The sequence below is a fragment of the Grampus griseus genome (genome assembly GCF_964374135.1).
Source record: "Grampus griseus genome assembly, chromosome: 17".
NCBI lineage: Eukaryota > Metazoa > Chordata > Mammalia > Artiodactyla > Delphinidae > Grampus > Grampus griseus.
Window position 1 is genome coordinate 77,463,047 of NC_139011.1, and position 27,741 is coordinate 77,490,787.

Sequence of the window (27,741 nt, forward strand, 5' to 3'; positions counted from 1 at the left end):
GTTCCCCAAAAGGCAGCTGCCCCTCTAAATAAGATCCATCGTTGATACACTAACTGTGACCCTCTGCCCTCATCTCAGGGTTAGAAAAGATCTACCGTTGTCCTACAGGCCACCTCTTGCCTCTAGAGGATTTCTGGACTGATCCATTTCCATTTTAACCCATCTTTATTATCCCTCACCATCAGTAATTGTATGAGTTCTGTACATACACTAGACATGGAAGTAATGTTCTACGCTGATAACAATTATGGTGATGATGGTCGTGGTCATCATAATAGCAGAAGCTACAGCTTTTCTTTGAGTAGACAAGTAGGGGAACCAAAATTCCCCCAAATCATTCTGTATACAGGTGTATTCTCAGAAGGTCAAGAGTACGTAAGAATTAAGTGAAAACTATCTATCCCAAAGTTTCCCCAGTCTCACCTTTCTATCAGCAAGAACAGGTAAGTGAAGATGAGCGTCTAGCTGCATCTTTCTCAGAGGATAACTAGTATTTTGTGAAATGCAGCCCCACTTTCCTAGCACTAGTAACCTACAAAAGAGCTGCGTGATTTGCTGTATCCTTTCTAGATAACACGGCGCCTTCTCTGATTCACTGTACCATTAGCAGCTCAAGAAGCAACCAGGCAGCAAGTGCAGCTACACTCATGCAAAGAAGAAATAATAACCCCTGGGCTTCATTCACAGATCAGCAAATATTCACTGAACACGTATGCCTACACATGTAAGATGCACAACTACTAGAGTGACCTCCTGAGAATCTGCCCATGGTCCTTCTTCCCGACCGGCCATGCCAACAGCTCCCAAGGACACCATCATACAGCTGGAAGGAAGTCACATGGTGTGGTAGTCAGAATTACGCATGTCATTCAAGAGAATACTTCCTGTTGAGAATTACTGAATGTTTTTCCCATGAAATCCATCAACATATTCCAACTATTTTCCAAGATTATACCTGAGACGCGTGACCAACACCACACTGCACCTCCTATTTGATAATACGTCAGAGTAATAAATCTGACCCCAATACCGAGTCTTGCTTCCATAAGCTTAGAACGTGTGCTATTCAAATTCTAAAACAAGTCAGGGAAACGTGCGAATCAGATTGGCCCGGGATTCCATATAAAGGGGAATCATTCTAGTATTTATCTGTTACTCAGTGACTGGTGCTATTTAAACTCATTGGTAGACTGTTCCATTCAAACTGTAAAAATATAGAACATATTGAACAGAAGTCATGGACTTGGATGTTCAAACATTAAGGACCTTTTTTGTAAGTGACTGAGCAAAGACCTTCCCAGTTACTGACCCAAGGATTGTGGACGCTCTTCAAAAACGATAGCATCCATTTGCATAGATGCTACTTTCAATTGCTCTGAGAGTAGCCTGCAATTTCATGGGGTATAATAAGTATAACATTTTTTTTTTCCCTTATAAGTGTATAGTTCAAGTGAATGGAAAAATGACAACTTCTGCATTTATGACAAAGACACTGAAATAGTTACATTTACCACACAGATTTATGCATAAGTTATTCCAGCTCATACAGAAACCCAAGTAAATGGACAGAGGACTGTCTGATGGTGTGTGGATTTATATCTGTGAGCGAACTCAGAGATTTAAACACCAAGCCCCGCACTCAAGGCTGTGGTGTGAATTTGTGATTCTCCAGGGAAGATACTGGGTCCATAACCAATGAACAGATTTCAAAGTGACGCAGCTGCAGTAATTCAAGCAAACTCCTACTTCTTTCATGCCAAAAAAGCAAAGGTTAGCCCATTACGTTTGGAGCAGCATGTAATGATAGAAATTGTCATAAAATCTCAGAGCTGGAAGATGATCTAGTCCAACCCTCTGTATAATAAAGTATCTTTTACCGTAGTTCTGCCTACAGTTTTCCAAACTATGCTTAGACACTCCAATGATGAGGAACTCGTTACTCCTAAGGAATCTTAGCTGAACTTGGGATCCCTTATGACTACTTAAAAATGTTTTCCTTACATTAATTCAAAATCTCTTCCTGTAGATCCTATCCATTTTGCCCCAGAGGGTTGACGCAAAAGTTTCTTCCACATTGGAATCCTTCAGTACCAGAGAGCTCTCAAGTTTTCAGGTTTCTCTTCTACCAAATCATCCTCAGTTACATCAACAATCTCCCATGTTCCTTTTTCTCCCTCCCACCTCAGGACTGAATTCTAGCCTAGAATCTGCACAGAACTACGTGACCTAAAGAGAAAAACATTTAAAATTCTGTCTCAATTTCCACATAGGCAAAATGTGTCACCTCAAAGATGAGTCTGAGGGTCACCTAAGAAAGAAAACTTGGAAACCCTCTGAAAATTGAAGCGTTACACAAACACAAGGAACAATTTTCTAAGGATTTCAATAAGGTGAAGCCCACCATATCCTAAGGAAAATCTCTTCAAAAAGTAACGCAAAATAAACTTTTGCCAATAATTTACTTTGGTATAAATACAATAAATTTCAACCAATCTGTTTACAACTCTCCCACAAGGCTGGGCCTATTTCTATGCTCCAATTACATCCACACTCGATGCGTTTAAAATCAATGGACTTTTATGAATGAAAGGGACATGATCGAGTTAGAGAGGGATTGATACATTTCCTCTGAATCTTTCAACGTGTTGCCACTCCTTTGAATAAAACAAGATTTTCACACTTTTGTCAACAATCCTCACCCTTATAATCCTTCAATGGTTTCTCAGTGCCTCAGAATAAAATCTGAATTCCTTTCATCGTCCAGCCCAACTAATTCTCCATCTTCACCTCTAGCTACTGTCTCTCAATCGCTCTCTCTGTTCGAAGGGCACGTTTAACCTGCCTTATTCTTTCTTGCCTCTCTGCCCTTTTGCACAGTCATATCCAAGCCCTCACTGCCAACCTCCGCTTTATTTCAGTAGCAGACCTGCCCACCATCACAACCTCTGCTCAAACATATCCTCTCCAGAGTCTTACCTGAACCACTAAGGTGGCTTGAGTTTCCTGTTTCTATCAGAGTGCTTATTTCCCAGTACTGAAATTGTGGGTTTACTGTTCCATCCTCCTCATCAGACAGTAGATTCCTCGAAAGAAGATGTGTACTTTATTCATCTTGGGGCGATTCGTAACTAGCATAGTGCCTTGAGTAGAGCAGGTACTCAATACAGATGAATAGATAAATTAATAAGCAGCAGAGGGAACACAGATATACGGGAAATGACCATGCAATAAACTCAGGAAAGGGCACCAATCGTGCTTGACGTATATCAGAATTCAGAACTAACTCAGAATCAATAAGGTACTTTTTCAACACTCGCAGCTGTACCCAGTATGCTATCTTCCTACCCATTCCTTACCTCTAGAATTTTTTATCATTTGCAAAGCACTTTCTGCTTATTCACAAACATTATGCCACTTAGTCGTTAATGCCACTACAACAACCTCAGTGCGTCCAAGTGGTGTAGGAAGAAGAACACTGGTCAGGTGATCTGAGCTCCAGCCTCCGTTCTGCCACTGAACCACTGGTGTGTATTAGAGAAACATCCTAACTTGTCTAAACTCAGCTCTCTCTCGAACTCTGCCAACCTTAGTGAAGGGAAGTTGTCATTTTTATACGTTGTTGTCCTTATTATCCAAATTGGCATCTGGAGGTAGCTAATGGAGCCAGAAAAAATAGACTTTAGGGTAAGACAGGCCTGGCTTTGACTTCTGAGCTACATCACATAATAGTTGGGTAACCTTGTGCCAGTTACTTAATCCCTCTGAGTTTAAGCAATCTTGAGTAATCTTTGAGTAATCTCTCTGCCAGCCTTCTCATATACAGAAGTACTAATGCTTAGACGAGAGAGGAGTATAAAAATATTTGTAGATGTTTAACGTACCACATAAAATTCTTCTTATTATAATTCTTGTTTGGGCAGGTTGAAGAATGGCATAGAACAATGTTTCTCAAAGTGCTTTGTGTGACCCATGATTACAAGAGGATTTAATAGCTGTGCCTTTAAAAACTTACTGACAACTGCACAACAGCTTAGTAAGTAAAGGCTCTGAGAAGTCCTGCTGTGGAGAGATCTGCCTAATTCTGCTTAACCCGTCATTTTCCCAAGTACCTGAATACGGGACACATGTTAATAGCTCGTGGGGGATCAAGCATGAGAAACACAAGAAAGCTGTTCTTCCACCAGGTGACTCTCACAATAAGATATTCAGAAACAAAACCAAAAATGGTAAAAATATTCCCCATTCTACCATCCACGGAGTTATCAGTTACCATGTGCCTATTTGCTAAAAAACAACTAAGTAGGTACGTACCTACACACATACATGTGTAGGAGAAATTCAGGTCAAATTTGAAGAGTAAGTCATAAACTCTGAAGGAAGAAGACGTCCAGATGTAATTGATCATGGGTATTATGAAGACTAAAAGCTGATCTGATTGCGTGTTTCTCATTCCCACTGGCTGAACTGCGCTCTTAGTAACTTCTGGAATCACATGATGTGAACAGGAAAGAAAAAGTACTTCCTCATTCATTCACAGACACAGTTCCTTTAAAGTCACAATTGCTCTTTTCACATGGTAGCAAAAATTCACTTTATTATTTCAAACGGCTCTTTCCCAGTATCAACTCCTGCGACTTTAAAAGCTGCCATTAATTTTTCCATTAGTAAACATTAATTAAAATGAATATGTACCATTGCTTTCAGCAGTTGCATCTGTAATAAATGTATGAATACAGGCAAATCTTGTCCAAAATGTTTCAAACAGCTATTTCTGAGCAAGCAAACACTTTGATGGTATTTCAAAGGATTTTATCTACAGAGAGCTTTTAGAATCTGACCCTTACCTAAAATAACTTGAATTCCATGGAAATACAATGAACAGTTACCGACCTAGCTAAAATCTATTTTATTGATCTTAGAAAGTAGCATGTTAAAACATGAGTAATGAACTCTGAGCTTTGAACCATTGATACCTTGGTCTTTCTGCAACCTTTGTGTACAATGCATTGAAAAGAAAAGCTTGAAAAACCAGAGGGGTGCTCCTAATTAAGGAATCACAGTGGTCAAAGATAATGGTCTAATATAATAATCTGAGATGAACTGCATTTCACCAGTTTATTATCAAAGACGCACCCATCCCCCCAAGTTCCATTCAAATCTTTTACGCTCAGAGAAACTGAAACAATTCGGAATGCATCTGAGTGTTACATTCCATGAACTCTCTGACCCCATTTCAATTTCCTTACATTAGGCTAAAGTTTTTGGTTTGTTTTTTTTTGCTTTGTTTTTAACATTATAAGGAGAAAATGAGGCTGAGTCTTAGATCATGCTTCCACCAGGTTACCCCACCATCCTCCAAATATCTTAGCCAGAATCCAAGAACAGTAAGATTAGATAATTCAGATATACATTATTAAATACATTATTCTGAATATGTAAACAAATATTTTAAAAAAATGTGTATATATATCCAAAAAAATACTATCTCCTCCCAAATGACCATGTGTTAGCAGAAAAAACTTTGAAGCCTTTAAGGAAAATATTGTAGAAATGCTCGACAAAAAGGAGCCATGTGTGACCATAGTTTCTCCAAGGGTTGGGCTGGTGAATGCATTTGTCTGGCAGCCTGTGGTTTTCCTTCTGCACCAAACCTTACCCATCCCTGCCCCCCACCCCTCTATAGCTTTGCTGTGTGGCCAAATGACCCAGTGGCTATGGTCTCGCTGAGATGTATTCAGGCCCTTTTCTTTTCCTAATTATTTCTCACTTTCCACATTTTATGTCCTGAGATATTAAACATCATTTTTCAATTGGGAAAATGTTTGGTCTAGAAGGTCTAATAAACACAACTAGAATTTGATATTCAATTTTTCATACAGTATAAATCGGTAAGAAACATAGATAGTTCTTCAGCTAATAGAACTGAGAAGTGTTTGCATGATTTACATAAATCTAGACATTTTAAAGGTAAAAGTGAGTGATTTCCAAATCCTTCCTGAAGTTTGCAGAAGTTAACAAATGGAGTGTTAAGCTTCATTTACCACATTATCAGATTAAAACTGCTAATCATATGAATCTCACCCCGTAAATAATTTCAGTAATTAAATCAAGCCTTTGAGTTCATCACACTCGAAAAGCACCAAGCTGCAAGCCTTTGCAGTAGTCAACCATGGGAAATAGAGCTATCACACTTAACTGACATTTCAAAACGTCCTTTAAGTCCAAAGCATGGAAGCTTCCAACATCAGTTGGTCGCACTGCGTATCATATAGCACTTTACCAGAAAGTATCTGCTTGGAAAAAAAAGTTTCTCAGTTTGAAAAGTCACTGTCTGTGGCAATGCTCACCCTGCTTTACAAAGCAACCGTCCCGGAAAAGACTGAAAAATAATCACACTTGCTCTTCTCAATGAAAACACTACACTTCACCGTAAAAGACGATTTTAGCTCCGTTCCACAAATTCTCTGAGTTGTAGCAGAGTTAATGACTCATAATCGTTTTGGTTTTTTAATCACAAAAATAACTACAAATAAAATTGAAAAGGACACTGGCATAGCAGAGTGTAGTCCCATATCAGTGCACTTGTGAGGAAGTTTCCTCATTTTACTTATACTTACTAAGTTATTTTAAACACCCCCCCCAAAAAAAAGAAAAACCCAAAAAGCATAACTCTGGGATGTTAGCATTTAAATGCTTCAACACCAAGAATTCTTGTAGCTGTAAAATATCATTCAAAAAGCTATCAAAAACATATAAAACCTGGAGAAACGCATTCCTGAGCCTGCCACTTCGTTATCTTCCTAAATCCAGGCTGTGACGGTTCCAGAGATGATTCCCTCTGCCCAAAGGAACCATATTCCAGTTTGTACTCCAGTTTGTAAGTGGAAGTGATATCTGTGTAAACACTTGGTAGATCAGGTGACAAGCAGCAGAGAAAGTCAATGAAGATGCCAAGTGTGGTCAAAGTTTACAAGATGCACCACCCTTTTCCAAGGGTTCTTAGCTATCCCAGAAATCAGCTGAGGTGACACTGCAGGATAATCAGAAAGGGCACCACTAGAGTAAGTCTGGGTTCCATAAAGTGTACTTACTGGTATTTGGAGATGGATATAAAAATAGATATAGATATACACAGTCCCCCCAAAAAACAAGTGTGTCCCTACTAAGCTCTTTACTTGAAGCACAGTACTTCTCTAGCCGTGAGAATTAAAATGTGGGTACTTTTGAACAGCAATAGCTCCATCTAACTAGAATTAGCAATTTTTCTCAGGGAACAAAAGAAGCCATCCAAACTGCAACACACACCTCAAATTCAACATAATTAAAAAGGAGTTTTAGAAGATGTGATAGGAATCCTCTCCTACTCACAGAAACAGGATCACTAAAAATGGGGGGGGGAGCAGGAAGGGGGGTGTAGCACATAGAGAAGCTGGTCGAACGGAGTGGGAAGACAAGGGCTGAGCGCTCAAAGACACTTTGCTGCCTTTCCCTTGCCCCTCACTCCTCTCCCACCCTAGGTTGTGATCACAAATTTAAAACCAAACCAAACCAAACCAAAACCCGGAAGGAGTGTGACTAGGGTTACTACCACGGCAACCCTCAACGATTTTCTTGTGCAAGAGTAAAGCAGTGGGGACGCAGGAGCGGCAGCAAATCTCCCTCTTCCCCCACCCCCGATACGGTACCTCCAGATCTGCCCGAGCTGCAGGACGTGGATGAGCGACTGCAGGAGCCAGAGGCAGAAGGAGCAGGACGCAGACCTGCGCTGGCCGCTGGACCGCGTGGCCCCGCTGCTGTTGCCGGCGATGCTGCTCTTGCTGGCGTTGGACGCTTGCCTCTGCGGCGTGGAAGGGCGAGCCTCGCCTTCCGCGGCTGCAGAGCCGCTGCCGGCCGCCGTCTTACAGTCGGCTCCGGGCTGCGGGCAGCTGGCGGCGGCGGCGGCGGCGGCGGCGGCGGCGGCGCTGTCCTCGGTGCTGAAGTCGTGCGCAAACCAGCGGAAGCTGAACACTTGCACGGAGAGCGAGCCGAGCACCACGAAGAAGAGCGTGAGCCCGAACCACCAGCGCTGGCCGCGCAAGTAGTAGTCCACGGCGAGCCAAATGTCCGTGCCCACGTCCGCGAAGTACACGGCCACGGCGACCAGGATCCAGAGGCAGTCCCACAGCGAGTAGCGCCGCTGCTCCGTGCCCAGGCGCAGGCACAGCGCCGCGGAGCCCGCCCCGCCGCCGCCGCCGCCGCCGCCCGGGCCGCTCGAGCCCCCGGAGCCGCCGCTCCCGGCGCAGCAGCAGTAGCAGCGGCAGCAGCAGCGGCAGCGCGAGCAGCCGCCGCCGCCGTCCGGGCAGCAGCCGCCGCCTGCCGCCTCCTCGTCCTCGGCTCCCGACCCCGACGGCAAGCCCGGAGCCAGTCCCTGCACCGAGCCCGAGTGGTCCGAGTTCTGCAGCGGGGTGAACGCCACGTCGCTGCTCTTCTTCATTTTCAGCCTCCCGTCTGACTTAGCGGCCATGATGCCTCCCAAGCGAAGAAGAGCCTTCCTTTATGTGACACCTTTCCCCGCTGTCTCCTCCTCCCGCCGCCGCCTCGCCTCGCCCCGGCTTCCCTCCCTGGCGGCGCGGCTCCCCTGCCGCTGTCCCTGCGCCCGCTCCTGCGCCGGCTCGCCCGCCGCCCGCCGCCCGCCGGGCTGGGCGCTGGGCCGGGCTAGCGGCGCGCCCGGAGCCGGCAGGAGCGCCGCCTGGCTGCCTGCGCGGAGCCAAGCTGCTCGCGGCGCCCGGCGCGCGCCCCTGCCCGCCGCCCGCGCTCCTCGCCGTCCCGGCCCCGCGGCTGCCGCCCGAGCCGCCGCCGCCGCCAGCAGCAGGAGCAGCAGCGGCCGCCGCGGCGCCCCTCGGACCTGCACATCCCTCTCCTCCCCGCGCGCGCGCTCCCTCCTCCCGCTGCCTCTCCTCCACCAGCTGACTCCGAGGGAGAGGATGACCTCATCGCTTCTCTTCCAGCTGCCGCCGCTCCCACCCCAGCTCGGGAGGGGCGAGGGAGGCGGAGGGCCCCGGAGGAGGGGCCGGGACCGGGACGCGCGGCCGAGAGGACTCGGGGAGACGGCCCAGGGCCCCGGCCCACGGGGTTTCGGGGACCGCTGGGTGGACTTGACCGGCCCTGGGGGAGGGGCGCGAGGGGGCAGAGGGGAGGGGGCGCGCGTCCAGCCAGCGCGGAGGTCGAAGGAGGCTGGGGGACCGGCGGGTGTGGCAGCGGCGAGGGCTGGGGAGGCGCAGGGCTCTTTGTGCTCCGTTCCGAGCGGCGGGGACCGGGAGGAGGGCTGGGTGTGCAGCTGCGGCCGGCGAGGGTCGGGAGGCTGGGTTTAACTCGGACGCCGGGGCCCCGAAGGCCGGCAGCGGCAGTGGGTGTGCCTGGCCTGGGAGAGCTGGGGACGGAGAGGGCGGCAGGGCCCGCGAGGGCGCGGAGCGCGTAGCCGGGCGGCGGAGGATGGGCGGGCCCGCAGGGAGCCCCGAGCTCGCGCCCTCGGGGGAGGAAGCGCGCTGCCCGAAGGCTCCGGCTTCTCGCGTAGGCCGGGCGCCCGGGCGCGGGGAGGTGAGGAGGCGGCTCGGCCGCTCTCCGCTGCCCAGGCCCGCGCCGCGGGGCCGGTCCCCCGACGCGCTCTCCGCGGCCAGGAACCGGCCAAGCCCGGAGGAGCGGCGGCGGTGCGGGCCGCTTCCTCCCGCAGTTGGAAAGCGCAGCACTCCCGGCGGCGGCTCTGGGCACCGCGGGCGGCGGGGCGGGGCCGGCAGCGGCGGGCCTCGGTGCCCTGGCCCCCGGGCCGGGAGTGGCGGAGCCCGGAGAGGACGCCGCCTCCCGGGCTCCAGACGAGAACTACCTGCTCTTAAAGCTGTAGGAGTTGCAGATTTGTGGAGTCCCGCAACTGCAGAAAGGACTCGAATAAATTAAACCTGTGATCGGAGTAGTTCACCGAATCAGATATAAAGAGAATATGAAACATTTTGCGGATTGAAAAGGTTCTTGAAAACCCCATAGGTATTGGATCCTCTTTTTTTTTTTTTTTTGGATAAGAAAACTTTGATTTGTCTCACTTACCTTTCACAAATGTAAGAGACAAGGAGTGTAATTCTTAAATTGTACTGTGACTCACATGTTTTAAGCCCAGAGGGAAGTGAGGCAACACGTGTTACACTGCCTCGAGGAGCACCAGTGTGGTCTTCTATATCTGGAGGCAAACCCTAACACCCTCCCGCTTACTTGTAGACAGCAGGCTCAGTTAGAACTAGTATGTGTGTCATTCTTAATTAGAAGCATCATGAAGTGGAAGTGCACACATTTCTCTGCATGTAGAAATAGCCGCCCCGGACGTCTTGTGCTACAGCTCACCCAGTGTTTCAGCACCAACCTAATAAAAGTGGAATTTGCCCACCCCTGTCCTGTATTCTTACAGACTGGTGCCCTGGGCCCAGCCAGGCAGGAGGGGTGTTGGGCCACAGAGCCCATAACCGTTACCTGGTATGTACAAACCCACGTACTTCTAGCGCAAGGCATGGCCAAGTGGTGAATGAGGGTCAGTGCGGGGCCACTGGAGCCAGTTAGATTGCCAAGCAAAAGGTGTATTTTAAATCTAGCTTTAAAATTGGACCCTCTTACTCAATATTCTGTAGTGGCCTATATGGGAAAAGAATCTAAAAAAGAGTGGATATATGTATATGTATAACTGATTCACTTCTCTGTACACCTGAAACCGCACAACATTGTAAATTGACTCTACTCCAAAAAATATGTATATATATTGGACCGTCTTGAAGTAGGACCATCCTTTTCTGGGAAAACACCCCAGTTCTTTTTCCCCAAAGTCCAAATCTAAGATTGCATCTCCAGGGCACTACAGCTGATCGTACTTTGTGCCAAACCACTGGGGAGAGGAATGATCTCTTAGGTAACTGGGTCCTAAGAGATAGGGTGTATTCTAGGTCAAGTGCAATGCCTTACATTGACATGAAAAGGCTGCAGAGGATCTGAGGTTCTGGAGGCCTGGAGCTGCCTGAAGTTTCCCTTTGAGCAGGGATGTTTCTTATTCAATTGTATCCTCTGCATCTAGCCCAGTGCCTGCACAGACTATTTGCTCAATAGATATTAGTTGAATGGATGCATGGATGTATAGCGAGAACATTCCACAACAGAAAGAACGCTACATTCTGTACTAATGTTCCCATGGAAACAGGAATTATGAGACTTATCCTGTTAGGTTCTAAAAAAGAAATAACTAGTAATACTCTCCTTATTAGTATATTTATTCAAAACCGTTTAGACTTTTTTTTTTTTTAAGTTTCTGTCTGAACCATCTCCTGAAGGTGGTGGAAGTTAGTGGGAAGCGTACCTGAGTAGGAGGTCAGAGGAGACGGATTCACATCCAGGCCCTGCTACTTATTGGTCCCATGATCTGGACAAATTGCTTAATAAACAGGATTAATATGAGGATTGGATGAGATAATGCATATTACTGCACTTCGTATACAATAGTGTTCTTAAGAGTTTCTAATCCCCTAAGTCTGTTACTCACATCTCGGGATGCAGGTTTTAAGATTACCTGCTCTATCATAACCACTGCCTCTGTCAAGGCAGACGGACGTATTGGCTAAAAGCTCAGAGTTTAGACTCAGACAGAGGTGTGCTTGGGCATAGTTTCCAACCCCCATGGCCCTCATGTTCATCATTTGGAAAAGAGGAATGATAACAGTCTCTAGCATCCAGTATTCTTGCCAGGAATAAATAAAATGATGTGTGTAAACTGTTGGACACCGCGTCCTGCACACTCGATACACAACTTTCTGTTCATATTGTCATGTTTCTTCCACCCCTTCATGTTTTCTGGTTTAACTTTAAAACTTTATGTTTAGCTAGTCAACTCTCCCTAAAATAAGATTTCCTCAGAGCACAGTTGTTGGACCCCCTGCCTCAGAATCAGATGGTTTTTAATACCATTCCTGGCCTGTCAGTACTGTGATCACCTTTCCTTCAGTGATCTTGTCTTCCATCCTGTCAAAGAGATCCTTTCCCATTGTCGTAACTTAAACCATGTCATCACTCAACAGCTTCATAATCTCAAGCTCAAGCATCCCGCTCTCGAACTAATCTCTCAAAAGTGGTCAGCTCAGTCCCTCAGGGTCCCTTGGACTCGATTCTTCCAGGCTTTCACGTCCCTTAACCCCTTCACACCCTGACCTTTCTCCTGGCCCAGCTTGAATCCCATGGTCAAGCCCCGTCAGTACTCCCTGGAACACATCCTCATTTCTGTTGTCCCTCTTACTTGACCAAACACCAACGCTGCTTCAACCCTTCCCTCCACCGACTTCAGGCCCGAGCCTGTGCAACTGGCTGTGTCTGGAGAAAGGGCAGCCATGCTGACTGGCTCCCTTGGATGCGTGACCACAGACCCGAAGGGGAGCCTGGGCCTGCTCGGCGGTCCCACCACGTCCTCCCAGTCCATTTGCTGTCCTGCTCTTTTACATTATTATTTCTTTTCTTCTTTTCCCTTCTCAAACTTTTAACACCTCCTTCTGCTTCCTTGCTTTCAGCTGATGACTCGGCTTCCCATCTCACTGAGAAAAATGAAGCAACCACAAGAGAACAGAGCCCACACACGAAGCTCTCAGCACCTCCCCTGCCCACCGACCAGCATCTGTACACATGTGCCCCTCTTCGCCAACGGGACCCCTCCACTTGATTACCAGCTCCCATCCCCTCACTGCTCAGGAGCACAATTCCATGACCATCAATTTCCCCTCTCTGCTGGATTACCCTCAGCCCGTACACATTAAAAATCCAACCATGGGCTTCCCTGGTGGCGCAGTGGTTGAGAGTCCGCCTGCCGATGCAGGGGACACGGGTTCATGCCCCGGTCCGGGAAGATCCCACATGCCGTGGAGCGGCTGGGCCCGTGAGCCATGGCCGCTGAGCCTGCGTGTCCGGAGCCTGTGCTCCGCAACGGGAGAGGCCACGACAGTGAGAGGCCCGCTTACCGCAAAAAAGAAAACGAAAAACCAACCTAACCAAAAAACTAAAACTGAACCAAAAAAAACTTCCTTTTGATTCCAATTCCCTTTTTAGCTACCACTGCATTTCTCTGAAACCTTTTACAACTAACTTCTTCTAGAGTTGCCTAACCTGGCTTTCTTCAATTCCCGTTCACCTGTCCTCTTGAACGCACTTGACTAAACCAACAAGCACTCCACTAAAACTGCTCTCACCAAGTCCGAGGCCATCTCCTTCCACTTTACTAAACATCTCAGCCCTCATCTTATGTGAACCCTTCAGCAGCATTTGACCTAGTTGATCACTCCCTGCTCATTGAAATATGTCCTTCACTTGGCTTTCACTATACCACACACTCCTGTTTTTTTCTCTCTCTCAAAGCCTGCTTCTTGGCTAATTCTGGGCTTTGCTAATTCTTTCTCATTTCCTCTGTCTTTAAATAGGCTCAGTTCTCAAATCTTCCTCTATGTACCCTTGCTCTCTTGATAATTTCATGAAATCTTATGTTTTAAAATGCCGCCCATATGCTGACGGCTCCCATATTTATTTCTCCAGCCTGGATATGTCCCCTTAACTTGCGGAATACACCCAACTGCTTTCTCAACATCTGTACTTGGATGCCTAAGAGACATCTCAAATTTAGGTAGTCTGAACCTGAACTTCAGCTCTTCCCCCCAAATCTGTTCCTCTTTTCTCTTTTCAGTTAATGACAACTCTGTCCTTTTAGTTTCTCAAGACAAGATGACGGAGTCATCCTTGACCACGGCTTTCTCTTAGACTCCATATCTAATCTGCCAATGAATACTTTTGGCTCTACCTTCAGAATCTATTTTTATTTGATCAGTTCTTACCGTCTTCTCTGATGCCACTCTGATTTGATTCCCAATTATCTGCCACCTGGAGTTTTTGCCACCTTACTGGTCTTCCTGTTTTTACCCTTCCACTTCTACAGTCAACACAGAGGTCAGAAAGCTCCTTTTAAAAAGCAAGCCAGGGCTTCCCTGGTGGCGCAGTGGTTGGGAGTCCGCCTGCCGATGCAGGGGACGCGGGTCTGTGCCCCGGTCCGGGAGGATCTGCCATGCCGCTGAGCCTGCGCGTCCGGAGCCTGTGCTCCACAACGGGAGAGGCCGCAACAGTGAGAGGCCCGCGTACAGCTAAAAAAAAAAGAAAGCCAGATTACACTGCTCGTCTACTCACGTCAGAATTGGCTACGTATTTGGGGGGCCCACTGCAAAATGATGTTGCAGGACCGCAGCTGCGGGCAGGGCGTCAGTCTCCCTTTCCACGGGCTTCTGCCCCCGCCCAGAGCAGACAAGCAGTTCCCAAGAGATCGCAGCCCTCTTACTCCGTGGATCCTGGGCGTGGGGGGCCCCGATGAACGCACCTGGTGCTGCTGCCTAAGGATGGGGGAGGCATGGCCTCACCTCACCCTGAAGTGCCACGGGGCACACCCCTGACCCCTACACTCCCCACTTCTAAGCCCAGGTGTCTGGGGATGGAGGACAACAGTGATAATGGGACAGGGGTGAGGGCACGGAGGGGAGGTCAGGCAGGGCTGGAGCATGAGGAGGTGTTGGGTGGGGAGTTGAGAAGCGTCCTAGGGAGGCGGGACCACTTGTGAGCTGAGGCTGCAAGGCCCTGGCACATGTTCATGGTCCCGTCAGACTTCGTCCATGAAACACAGAGTTGGTTCGTTTTTTTTTTAGATTAATTTTCACTGGAGTAGAGTTGATTTACAATGTTGTGTTAGTTTCTGTGTACAGTAAAGTGAATCAGTTATACATATACTGTATCCACTTTTTAGATTCTTTTCCCATATAGGTCATTACAGAGTATTGAGTAGAGTTCCCTGTGCTCTACGGTAGGTCCTTATTAGTTATCTAGTTTATAGAGTAGTGTGTTTTTTCTCCCAAACCATAAAGACTCTTGAAGCATTTAAAATACAAGAGAAACACGACTCGTTTTCCATTTTAGAGTGACCACTCTGGTAGCAGAGTGGAGAAGTAAGGGACCTCGTGCAAGACCCTTGGTGGTTTGTGGTGGCCCACCAGCTCTCCGCGTCCACTCTGTGCCCAGAGCCGGATGCCGTGTCTGACACATTAGCAGGCATTTGATAAATATTCTGGAACAGGTTTTCCAGACAAACAGTCTATGCCTCTTCTGATGACATTAGAACTACAACCGTGGCTTTCAAAAGGCCAGAGCTGCAAAACCATAGAGACTTCTAAAATGCTAAAAGAGTCAACAAAAAATGGGCTTTTAAACAAAATTTAGAGCAGAGCTAAGGAATGTAAATATTAGAAGGCAGTTGGAGAAAGAGCAGATGAGTGCTGAGGGATACAATTACCAAAAATGGTGAGAGGAATTTAGAGGGTTGAATTGCCTAAATATTTTAATTTCCAAATTGGCATGGCAACCCGAGCTGCGTAAAAGAAATAGAATGGGATGCAATTTAGGGTCTGGAATGAAGTGTCTCCAAAGCTGGGAACACGAGCTTAGATTTGATGCAGAAAGAAAGAGGGGGCCCTGGGTTTCTTTCTGTATCTTATAATAGCCTCTGACTGGGATGTGTGTTTTGTTTCTGAAGTATGTTAGTAGTCATTTAGGTCTTAAAACGCATTTTCGCATAAGCACAAAATGGTCAATGGTGATTAAGTCCCCAAGCCAGCCAATAAAAACCTATTTAACCCTGACGTAGCTGAAATGTACATCAGCAATAAAAAAGCAGAAAATACATCATTTCCATACTAGCACTTAGACAAAACTTTCAAAATACTATACTATTGAATAAGAAAGAGTTTTATTTGTCTTAGACACTGGTGCTTGAGAGGAAAATAGGAGAATTTGGAAGTAGAGGAGCCCCTTCAGAAGAAGGAGCTAAACTCCTCCCCTCACCCTTCTCCCTGAATATAACTGGCACTTGGTGACTTGCTGTCAAATAATAGAGAGCAGGAAGAGAAGGGGAGTAATGTCGTAGTGGAGAAGTCTGGCAACATCCTGTTGGCCAGGTGATCTCGGTCAACGTCAGCTGAGATAAGTCATGGCCACCGCAGAGACTCCTGATAAGATGAGAGGAGGACACTTCTTCTCTGCCGTCTTCTTCCCCCAAACCTACAAGGTTTCCTATATGGAAAACATCGGGCAAACCTCAATTGAGAGGCATTCTACAAAATACCTGACCAGTTCTCTCCTAAACCATCAAGGTCATCAAAAACAAGAAAAGTGAAAAACTGCACAGCCAAGAGGAGCCTAAGGAGACGTGATGACTAAATGTGATGTAGAAAACTATTACATATAGAATGGACAAACAAGGTCCTGCTGCATAGCACAGGGAGTTACATGCGATATCCTGTGATAAACCGTAATGGAAGACAATATGAAAAAGAATGTGTGTATAACTGAGTCACTTTGCTGTACACCAGAAGCTGATACAACATTGTAAATCAACTATACTTCAATTAAAAAAATAAAATTATGTTTCCCATAAAAATAAATAAATGTGATGTGGAATCCTGGATGGGATCCTGGAATAGACGTTAGGGATACACCAGTGTCATTAGAATAAAATCCAGGGTTTGGTTAATAGTAATGAATCAATGATGGTTTTTTAGTTGCAACAAATGTAAACACACTAATGTAAGATGTTAAGAAGAAGGAAAAACAGTGTCTCACCTCTGTACGTATAGGAGCTCTCAGTGCCATCTTTGTAACTTTTCTGTGAATTTGAAACTATTCTAAAATTAAGTTTATTGAAAAACATCAGTACTTTGAAAAGGTTACGAAAATGGGTAAAGTTAAAGGCAAGAACGGTCAATAAAAAGAGAAAACAAAAAAGTACCGATATCAGGTGTGAAAGAGGGAACATCACTTCAAAGTCTAGACGTTAAAAGGATAATAAGACGTGTAACTACCATATGGCCTAGCAATTGTAGTCCTGGGCATTTATCCCAGAGAAGTGAAAATTTATGTTCACACAAAAAGGAATCTTCCTGGAAGCTTTATTCATAATAGCCCCAAAATGGAAACAATCCAGACATCTTTCAATGGGTAAATGGCTAAACAAATCAGGGCATATCCACATCATGGAATACCACTCAGCAGTTAAAAGACACAAACTGGTAATATGGGCAACAACTTGGGTAAATCTCCAGAGAATTATGTTGAGTGAAAAAAGCCAGTCCCAAGAGAATGCATGCTACGGGATTCCCTTTATATAACATTCTTCAAAAGACAAAATTTAGAAATGGAGGCTAGAAGAGTGGTTGCCAGGGGTTAAGGATGGAGGCGATGGCTATAAAAAGAGCCTCTGGGGATGGAACTGTTCTGTATCTTGACCAAGGTGGTGGCTACACGAACCTACACAGGCGATAAACCACCCAGAACTGGACACGTGCACACGGATAGTAAGGGGTGATACGAACAACTTTAGGTCAATAAATTTAACAACTTAGAAGAACAAATGAGAGCTTTATAAAGATATTGAAGGAGGCCCTCCCACTTTCAAGCACATTAGAAGCTGATGGCAAGGGTTCTTTACTCTAAATTTATCTCAAGACTTAGAGTCTTCCTTCTCTTTGATGCAGATACATCACTAGCATTTTTAACTTCAGGGTTTGGGGGATGTAGAGGGTAATAAAGACAATTCGAGTGAGACAAGGGAGAGGAAATAAGGAAGAAGGGAGGCAGACGTTTTGTGAGAGATCAGTTGGAATTTGGAAGAGGATTGCAAGGAGAAATAGAAAGAACAAAAATGTCCTAATAACGAGATGAACTTGCAAGATTGCACAAAATGGGGGAGTTCCCCGGTGGCCTAGTCGTTAGGATTCCAGGATTTCACTGCTGTGGCCTGGGTTCAATCCCTGGTCAGGGAACTGAGGTCCCACAAGCTGCACGGTGTGTCCCTTCCCCACCAAAAAACAAAATGATTGCATGAAATGAGGCGAAAAGGAGTGAGTCAGTACATCACAGCACAGCCGGTCCAGGATGAGCTTGGGGGCAGAGGATGAGCCAGACATGACGTAACCTCAGGCAAAGGCTTCACCTCTGTGCTCCTGGATGGACGCTCCTTTGCAAGATGAGAGAATGGTACCAGTCAGGAGCCCATTATTCCAGTGTGCACATGTGCCCGGAGGGCAGACGAAGGATGGACCATGGCAGGAGACAATGGTGGGGAACAGAGCCAAGCACAGGTTGCCAGGTGACTGACCCCACCTGAGGGGAAGCCCGATGGGAAGGCTGGGAGGCTGGGGCCGAAGGAGCAGTGGTGAGCACCACGCCACCTCTGTGGGCAGGATCCACCATAAGCCATGCCTATAGAGACACTTTTCCCCCCCGTATTGTAGTGGCTTGAATAGTGTCCCCTCAAAATTCACATCCACTTGGAACCTCAGAATATGACCTTATTTGGAAATAGGGTCTTTGTAGATGCAGTTAAGATTGGGATGAAATCCTGGAGGAGGGTGGGCCCTCAATCCAATGTGAGTATCCCTATAAGAGACAGAAAAGGAGGCACAGAGACGCAGAGGAAAAGGTAATGTGAAGGCAAAAGCAGAGGTTCGAGTAACGTGGCCACAAGCCAACAATCACCAGGAACCACCAGAAGCTGGAAGAGGCAAGAAAAGGAGCTCCGCTAAGTCTTCTGGGGGGGGGGGTCAGAGCCCTGCCAGCACCTTGATTTCAGACTTCTGTCCTCCAGAACTATAAGAGAGTTAGTTTTCTATTATTTTAATCCACCCAGTTTGTGGTAAATTGTTACAGAAGCTCTAGAAAAGCAATACGCATATCTACCAGAAATACACAAGGAGGAGGTCATAACGATGTAATTATATGACTACCTGCCCATTTGAGCTCTTGTGGATTTGTTTCCATTCCACCATTTTGGTGATGTGTCAGAAACTGGGATCCTCTTTTTACCTCTTGTATTTATTGCCCCACACCATTGTCTCTCTGACGAACTTTTGACCAGACATGCTTTGACATGTTTGCAAAGGAAAGGGAAAGCCAAGCTGGAAAAAGAAGGAAGAAATACAGTAAAGATCAAAAGAAAACTATTACTTTAATAGAAGGAGGGAGTGGGTGTGTGTATGCATGGGTATGTTGCACTCTGATATCACTGTACCCAAATCGTAGGTCATACAAACAATTGGAAATAAATTGACTTCCTTGTTACACAGGTTTATAGATGAAAGATACACTTTCAGAGCCAACCATATTAGTAATATAGTATCTTTATTTCATCTAGTAATAAACCTTTCCAATCTGTTTTCCAGATCTTTTAATGTTAGGAAAATTTTTATCAATTTTTATATGAAATAATTCCTACTTATGTTTTATAGAAATGGTAAGAAGTCACATTCTGTTCTTTTAAAATTTATTTATTTAATTTATTTATTCTTGGCTGCACTGGGTCTTCGTTGCTGCACACACACAGGCTTTCTCTAGTTGCGGCAAGCAGAGGCTACTCTTCGTGGTGGTGCACAGGCTTCTCATTGCGGTGGCTTCTCTTGTTGCGGAGCACGGGCTCTAGGCACGCGGCTTCAGTAGTTGTGGCACGTGGGCTCAGTAGTTGTGGCTCGCGGGCTCTAGAGCTCAGGCTCAGTAGTTGTGGCGCACGGGCTTAGTTGCTCCGCGGCATGTGGGATCTTCCCAGACCAGGGCTCGAACTCGTGTCTCCTGCATCGGCAGGCAGACTCTCAATCACTGCACCACCAGGGAAGCCCAGTTTCATTTCTTTTTATGGCTGAGTAATATTCCATTGTATATATGTGCCACATCTTCTTTATCCATTCATCTGTCGATGGACACTTAGGTTGCTTCCATGTCCTGGCTATTGTAAATAGAGCTTCAAAGAACACTGTGGTACATGACTCCAAAAATGTAATTTTGATGAAGAAGCGACATCAATGGTTTTTTAAAAGGATACTGATTTTGAAATACGCCAGTAGGTTGACTCTAACTCTCATTTATGATTAAACAAAAACACAGATCAGTTGAATGCAAATTCAACAAGATAATCTCCTTAAAACTCTTTTTCCTGCTTTTTGAGTCTGTCACTGCCCTGCATTGTTCTGAACATGCAGACGCTTAAGTTTCCTAATCAACAGGCAGGTGAGACTGGAGTGTCTGTGTCAGGAGACAGGGAAGCTGGGTGTTACATGCCGTATATGCCAGGATCCTCTTTTCTGTGGCATTTGAGGCTCCTGGTCAACAGAGAAAGAAACGGATACCGGTTTTGGTGGAACGGAACCATAGGAGAATATTGAGATGTGATTCTTCTAGCCAGCATCACAGGGACAAGGTTTTGACAATCTTCAACCTCACTCAAGTCAGTAGTTTGGCCAAAGCTTATATGCCAGAAAGACCTTCTCCCCTCACAGTATTTCCAAATCCTTTCCTCGGTTTCCTCTTTCTTTGCCCTCCCTGCAGTGGACTCCCATCACCACACCCCAGAACCAGCAGCTAGGGCACTGTTAGGAGAAATCACAAGTGTAGCTTTTACTGCCGAGTCTGCTTTGGAGTTTCATCCCCTAGTCTCCTGAGTTTTTGTCACCACATGCCCAGAGCACGGTGATGTTGCCAGTGGATCTGGGTTTATTTCACACTTTGGAACCAAGAGAAGTTCCCTTAGACGTCTCACCCCTCGATCCCCATACTCAGCATCAAAAAGTCGTACAAAACCCAAACGTGTAAAAGCAAAGGCTTGTGACTTACAACAAAGGGGGATACAGGTTATCAACAGTTGGTCCTACTTCATAAAGAAGGAAATACAGGACAATGAAAGGCTAGCTGGTGCCCAGTGATAAAGAGCAGAGGGAATAAGTAGTAACCAAAGCATCTGTCAGCGCCACATCACAAAGCCAAGCCATATCGAAGCTCTCTCTTTACTAGTCCCCTCTCTGCCTCTTGCTAGCTGGTTAACTTGGATATGCCCTCTAGTCCTGTGGGTCTTCGTTTATGTGACCATATGAAGGTGCACTCCATGTTCTGTGGACCCCGTGCTTCCTGTTCACGCGGCACCCACTCCAGGGGATTAGGTGCAGTAGCTCTGCCTTCTAGGGTCTATTATTTCTAGAGACGGGCATCTTTCTTTACTGACCAGATCACAAGGACCAAGGTTGGTGTGAACTTTTAAAATCGATTACTTCAGCAATTCAAGAAACCTTGGTAGAACACTGTCTAAGTGTCTCAATTGGTGATCTGCGTATCGGTCTGCAGGAAGTGAGCACAGTAGTGCCTTAAGTGAACCTCCACTTTGGGGTCCAATTGGCGGTGACTTCATATGCTGGCCTGGAATTCATGGTGTTTACCCTTGGGAATGCTGCTTCTCTGAACAACATCCTCTGAGCTTCAGTTTCCTCACCTGAAAAGGAACTGGAGATATTGTATATTATTCATGTGATGGCTGTGAAACTGCTGTAAGAATTAGAGAAAATATCAACAATTTTGGACAGTACTTTGATACATATATTTCTAGACAATAAACCCAGCACCTCGTAGAGAAGATGTGAACCATACCTTCAAAAAGTCCAGTGTGGCAAACCGACACAAATACTAGTAATATTGTATGAAAAGCATATTAGCAACACGTACACAATAGAATAAGGATTCAAAGTTGTGTATAATTAACCCTCTGGAGTCAGGATGGTTTTGCAGAGAAGATGATGTTTGATGAGGATCCCGAAAGAATTAGTAGGAATTCATCAGGCAAACAGAGCGGGGAATGTATTCCATGCAGAGTAAGAAGCATTTGAGAATAAAGAGGCATGTTTACTGAACTATATGTGATAATATTTCACAAGGGGGCACATGGGTACCTAGGGATGGGAGAATTTTCAAAACGATGAGTCCAAATGGAATATACCCAAGATGGCTGGTGAAAAATGGATCCACAGAAATCTGAATTGCTGCAATATAAATGTTTCTGGTATTACGAGCAGATTATATCCCACAGCACTTGACCCCCGCTACCCTTAATCCTCCCCTGGATTGGATCCCTGGGCTTCCATCGTTCACAGTGGGCAGAGGCAGCAGATCCCACAGTGCCCAGAGACCCTGTGCTCACCTCCCCTCTCCTCCTCCTGAAGCCTTCTGCACTGGGAGCTCCCTTTGAAGTTTGAGAGGGGACTGGGTACTGTTCCAGCTGCTGCCCATCTCCTTTTTCCTAATTATGTTTCCAAGTTCCTTGAGGAAGAGCATTACAGCAATCCGAGGTGAGTCACGCATGCCTCAGAAAATGCGAAGGTGGGACGGCGGTGGAAACAGAAACTCCCCATTGTTTGTCTAATAAAACTGGAAGTAATTGAAAAACCCAGTGGCTTTACCTTTCAACTTAACTTCTTCGTAAATTAGATGTAGATTTAAATTGTTTTTAATGATTCTGATAAAAAGGATGTGACTAAACATAAAAATTAAAATGGGCAATGCTGGAGTAATTCTCTTTTCTCTCACGCTGTACTTTCCAAACAAACACCAAATCACACCAAACAAACAAATAAACAAAACCACCCAGCCACACTGAGCCAGGATTATAATAGGTATTTAATGTTTCTGTTGCTTCCAAAATGCTCTAGCGTATGTTACAGATAAATTGTGGCAATATAATAAACCACCTGTCAGGATGAATGAAGGTGTGATAATCTTTTAATAAACAATCTCAGGAGAATTTGAATTCAGTTGAATTAAATTGAATCACGACACTTTTTAAAAGGTGATAATAAGCAGACATTTGTTAGTAAAACACCCACCGAAATACACAGATATTATCTTGGACAACGGGAAAATGCCAAGGGCTTACACAGATATATCAGAAAGGTACAGAGGATTCATGTGAATAATTAAATTAAATAGCATAAAAAGCCTAGCAAAATAATTTCTCTACTCAAATGCAGTTTTTTTTTCTAAATTTATGAAGGTTAGATCTCATTCTCTGATTCATATGGAAACAAGAACAAAGAGAATTGTGGTCTCCCCTAAAATAACTCTCAGAAAGCAGATTCCAATGAGAAATGTGGTTCAGGTAAACTTGCTAGGGATACGTGATGGAGGCCGTGTGGAATGCCCAACCTTTACAGCCTCCCAAGAACTTGAAAGCCTTGGGGATGATGACGGAACAAATGTCACATCATGTGTTCAACTCAAGTATGTTTCTGAATAGCCAAGTTATAAACCACACCACATGCTTCATTCACAGACGGTCTGGTTCTTGTTGAGCCCTGGTGTCATTGAGTCCAAGGGCATGAAGGTCAGTCCGACTTTGTTCTTCAGATGGTAGGATTAGGTTTCCTACTTTTCAGAACTTGGGGAAGTCAACTGACTTCTCTGAATCAAGAAAAGGGGGAGTCTACCACTTTTTCCTAGGTGACAAGAGATACTTTATGGTGAGGAAGAGGGTCTGGCCAGGGTGGAGGTGAAAGAAGTCGAGACTTGTCACTGCTGTGGTATTAGGATCAAAGAAACAGAGATACGCTCTAGACTCCTCAATCTTGTGTTGCACTTGAACCCTGAAAATAACCCTGTTGATAAAATTAGCTGAAGCCCTAGAGCTACCTGGTTGTACCAAAGTGTTCTTGCCAAGTCATCCTTGGGGATAGTTATAGCTCCAAGTGTGTTGAAAAATAGGTATAAAGACCTGTAAGAGATGAGGGATGTGGAAAAAAGGACCGTGATCTTAACTCAGGAACAATGGATCAAGGACCACGCAGCTGGCTGCTAATCAGGGTCCCCTGGGGTACCAGAGAGAATTTCTCACTCTTGGCCACCAATAAGAGGGCATGTCACTCTTAAAATAGGATTTAGCTATGGTCATGCTTTTCAAATAAGTAAATTATTCAGGTGAAACCAACGAGTGAAATGAACTTGTAAGGATTTAAAAACAAAAAACGCAGATGCACAACTTAGCTTGTTGTACTGAAAGCACACTAAGGAATAACTAAATGTGCCCGCACCATACAACCGATTACTGACATAATTTTACCTTCAGAAACCTTGAGTTGTGTTCACTTTTTATTATACCAGTAACAACTGTAATACATCCAAAGTGGATGTATTCAAGTGTGTATTGTTGGAGAAAACTCAACTGAACAAAACTCCATGTTTTACGGCATCCTACCCATCATCTAAATGTTATAGACAGTAGTGGCACTAACTTTCTTATAGAGAAATGATGGCCAAAGGAGACAAGGTCAAAGTTATTAGAATTAACTCAGTAAATACTTGTTGGTATAAAAATACTTTTTAATTCTTCTATAGATCTGTTTACCCTAAGGAATTTTAAATTATCCTACTTGTTTCCTGACTTAGATGAACTTTTTGGACTGATTTATTTCCTAATAATGTTTTGTCGTTAAACATATACGCACGTATGTGAGTATCTGTCTACCTACCTACCTACCCATGTTAAATATCTACATGAAGTGTTAGAAAGGTGAGAAAACAAAAAGAGAAATATCCCTCTTCTTTGTTAAAATACCTCATTCTTCAGTTTGTGGTTTCTGTTCTCTTTTCAAATACGTCCTTTCTAGTTATTTACTCAGTTGATTTCCCCAACACTTCATTCATATAAGCAACTTGGAAGTTACCCTCCATTTTGAAAGGCGGGCACTATAATCCCCAAGGACGATCTCTAAAATTAGAGAGTAAAGTTGCTCCCCTCACTACTGGATCGTACTTGAGTGAGCTTTAAGGTGAAGACACATTTCCCACGTTGTCGACCCATAATGGATGGGCACACTGATCAAATAGACAGGTGTGTGAAAGAAGCAACACAGCCACTGATGGAAAGTATTCTTTATTAGTACCAGAAAACAGATAGATTAGGCGGGGCTTATTGACACATGAAAATCAAGTATGATATGGAAGAGAATTAATATGACCCACAATTAATGAAAGGCACAGTAATTACGCAGAGCATACAGCGGGTAACAACAAAGAGGTTTAGTATAATGAATACTGATACTAAGTAACCAGATTATACTCTGGGGATTGGAGTTAAAATCCATTCCCAGCCCTACTGCAGCAGTACAAAAGGAGATTCTATTTCTGAAGAACTATTACTATGTCATTATTTGTCTGCTCGGCTCCTCTCAGGAATCACTTGAATTATTACTTATTAGGACACAGGGAAACAAAGATCAACTTTCAGGAAGACCCTGTGGTTTTCTGTTGAGAGAAAGCTTTCAGCCTATGGGAGGTGGTCAGTCAATAATCACTCCTGGATCTGATGTTTCAGAACAAAAAGTTTTCATCTCAAATTTGAAATTAGTGTTATCACAATGTATAGACTTTATATTAAGCAAATGACTGCTGTGGAAACAGGACAGGTCAGGACAAACATTTGGTCTATAGGGAAAAATCCAGAGAGCTTAGGCAGTAGCAGAGTCTGCGTCTGGTATTTGGAAGTTCAGGTATATTTTTCTAGTTAATTTTCTCCAACCCCTACACTTTTTATTTCTGATCATAGCAAGAGGCAGATGCCAAATCTTATGAGAAAGGCTGTTCACAGGGTATTTCTAGCCTGTCTGAAAATAGGAAGTGCTAGAAATTTCATAGGAAAGTCACTTCTTGTTAGCTTTCTGATTCAATTTTTACAGACCAAACTGACTTGGATAATTAAAGCCTGGAAAAAACAATAAAATCATAATTATTACCAAAGGTAGTGACAATCTACATGAGGAGGCAATGGAGTGTAATGAAAGAGCACTGCACCGTGCATCAGGAAACCAGGAATTCTTTTTCTAACTCTGAAATTGACCATGAGACCTTGGACAACTCACCTAACTTCCTTTAGGCTCAATTTTGTAACCTTTAAGATGAGGACGTCAGACTGTGTCAGTAGCTCCTGTATTTAACTGTGTAATAGTTTCTTCAAAATAAATGTATTGTGGGCATCAAATAATAAAGACAGATAGAAACGGAGGTGTCTTTTAGAAGAGAGGGCAGTGGTCACATAGTATGTGTTCAATAAACACTTGTTGACTGAGTCTCAGACCCCTTCAAGAGGCAGATGAACTCCACAAAGCACTTGGCTAAATTACTTCTGAAATTTCTAATAAAGAGTTAAGGCCTTTCTGACATAGAGAAAGAGGGAGGGCCCTAGGAGGACTCCACCAACAGGAATGGTCGTGTGGCTCTTTCTCAGATTATCTGGAAGGTTGCGTCCATTAGCGTGCTTTGGTTGCAGGAAATAGAAGGCATGATGCAAACTAGCTTGAGCAAAACTGGTAATATATTGATTCGTGTAAATACCGATAGTAGATCTGGCTTCAGGAGATGCTTAGTCCAAGGGTTTCCAGGTCGTTCAGCTGTGGCTTCCTCTGTGTGTGGTCATCATCTCTAGGCCACTTACTCCCCTCCCGGAGGCATCCTGTGGCTACAGCGGTTCAGACCTCCAATCTATAATACACTATTCAGGGAAAGAAACGATCTGCCTTCTGGTAGCACCGAAAGAAAAAAGAGGCAACTTCTTCCCCAGAGGCCCCTCAGTAAGCGTCTCAGTCTCACTGGCCCAAATTGCAACATGTGTTCATTAATAACAAATCCCAGAGGGAGGGGACCCAGAGACCCAGAGTCTGAGCTAAGTCAGAGCTCACTTTTCAGTGGGGCACGAGGGCAATCCCACTCAAAGCACACAACTGGGAATTTATGGAAAGGGAAGGAGGAAAGGCTTTCCAATAAATGTCCATGCCGGCTATTACTGTTATTAATTTAATGCATTGCTACAATTCTCCAATAAACTTAGTAAAATATTCTTCAGAGAAAAAAACTGTGTCCACATGTGATCTTTACTCTCTCGTGTCATCTCGTGAAAAGCCATGTGGGCAATCAGTGCCAGGTGGAAGGATAGGTCTTAGTTCAAAGGGCGACACAGGAGCTAGCTGGAGCGTATCGAAAATACACAGAGATTACGTGATCGCCACTCAAGTCATTGGTTCTTTGCCGACACATGGTTCTAGCAAAGTACTTAGTATCACTGTGAATGGATTATGCATTAAAGAGTTTTAAACTCTACAAAGTCATTAATGTATTGTTTTGACATTCTTCATAAATAATTGTGGTACCCTTGTAATTTCACCGGAAGAGATCTGGGAAATCAAATTAACATTTATTTGAAGAAAAAGAAGTACATGGAGAATAAATGCTGGAAAAAAATAAAAGCAGATTCACTGGTAGAGCTTTGTAACAAGGAGTCTGTGGTTATCGCCCTTCGCCAACCGCCTGCGTGTAGGAAGAAGGGAAACTCGTCTGCATTAGTAACACAAGCCCAACGTAAGACCAAGAGGTGGTTAGCAAATACGCTCGCTGATTGAAAGGACTGACCCCACTTGATCTGGAACCCAGCCCACCTGCCCATGCCCTGCACATGAACCAAATGGCTGTCTCGAGTTCCATCCCGCACATTGGCAAAAAGAATTGATTGCCGTCGAAGGCTTCTCCCAAAACACACGTGTGCGGTAGATACCTATTGAAAGCCGACTTCTTGCTTCCAGTTTTATTTAGGTGCCATGAGAAAATAGAAGGGAAAGATTTGGGAAGAACTTTATTTTTTTTTACAAGTATTATTTGTTTGGTATAATATTCTGCTGCAGGAATAAATATCTGGCTCTTTTAAGATATCACTTGGGTTCATTATGTAGGTGAATGGCAGGTATTAACTGGGGGATATGGAAACAGCTGTTAAAAATCCAGGGACAATAAATACCTTCCTTTGAAAATGTGGCTCAGAAA

At 44.8% G+C, this 27,741-nt stretch overlaps 1 protein-coding gene across 1 annotated transcript in view; it reads right to left on the reverse strand.

The window, feature by feature from the left end:
* Positions 1-8,892, reverse strand: part of XKR4 (XK related 4) — a gene marked incomplete at both ends in the record, with an annotated part of 322,922 nt that extends 314,030 nt beyond the window's left edge. The window contains 2 exons of the mRNA XM_082674791.1: positions 7,686-8,508; positions 8,811-8,892. Coding sequence (XP_082530917.1) covers positions 7,686-8,508; positions 8,811-8,892 — 905 coding nt within the window. The remainder of the gene's footprint in view (positions 1-7,685; positions 8,509-8,810) is intronic.
* Positions 8,893-27,741: the final 18,849 nt, after the last annotated feature.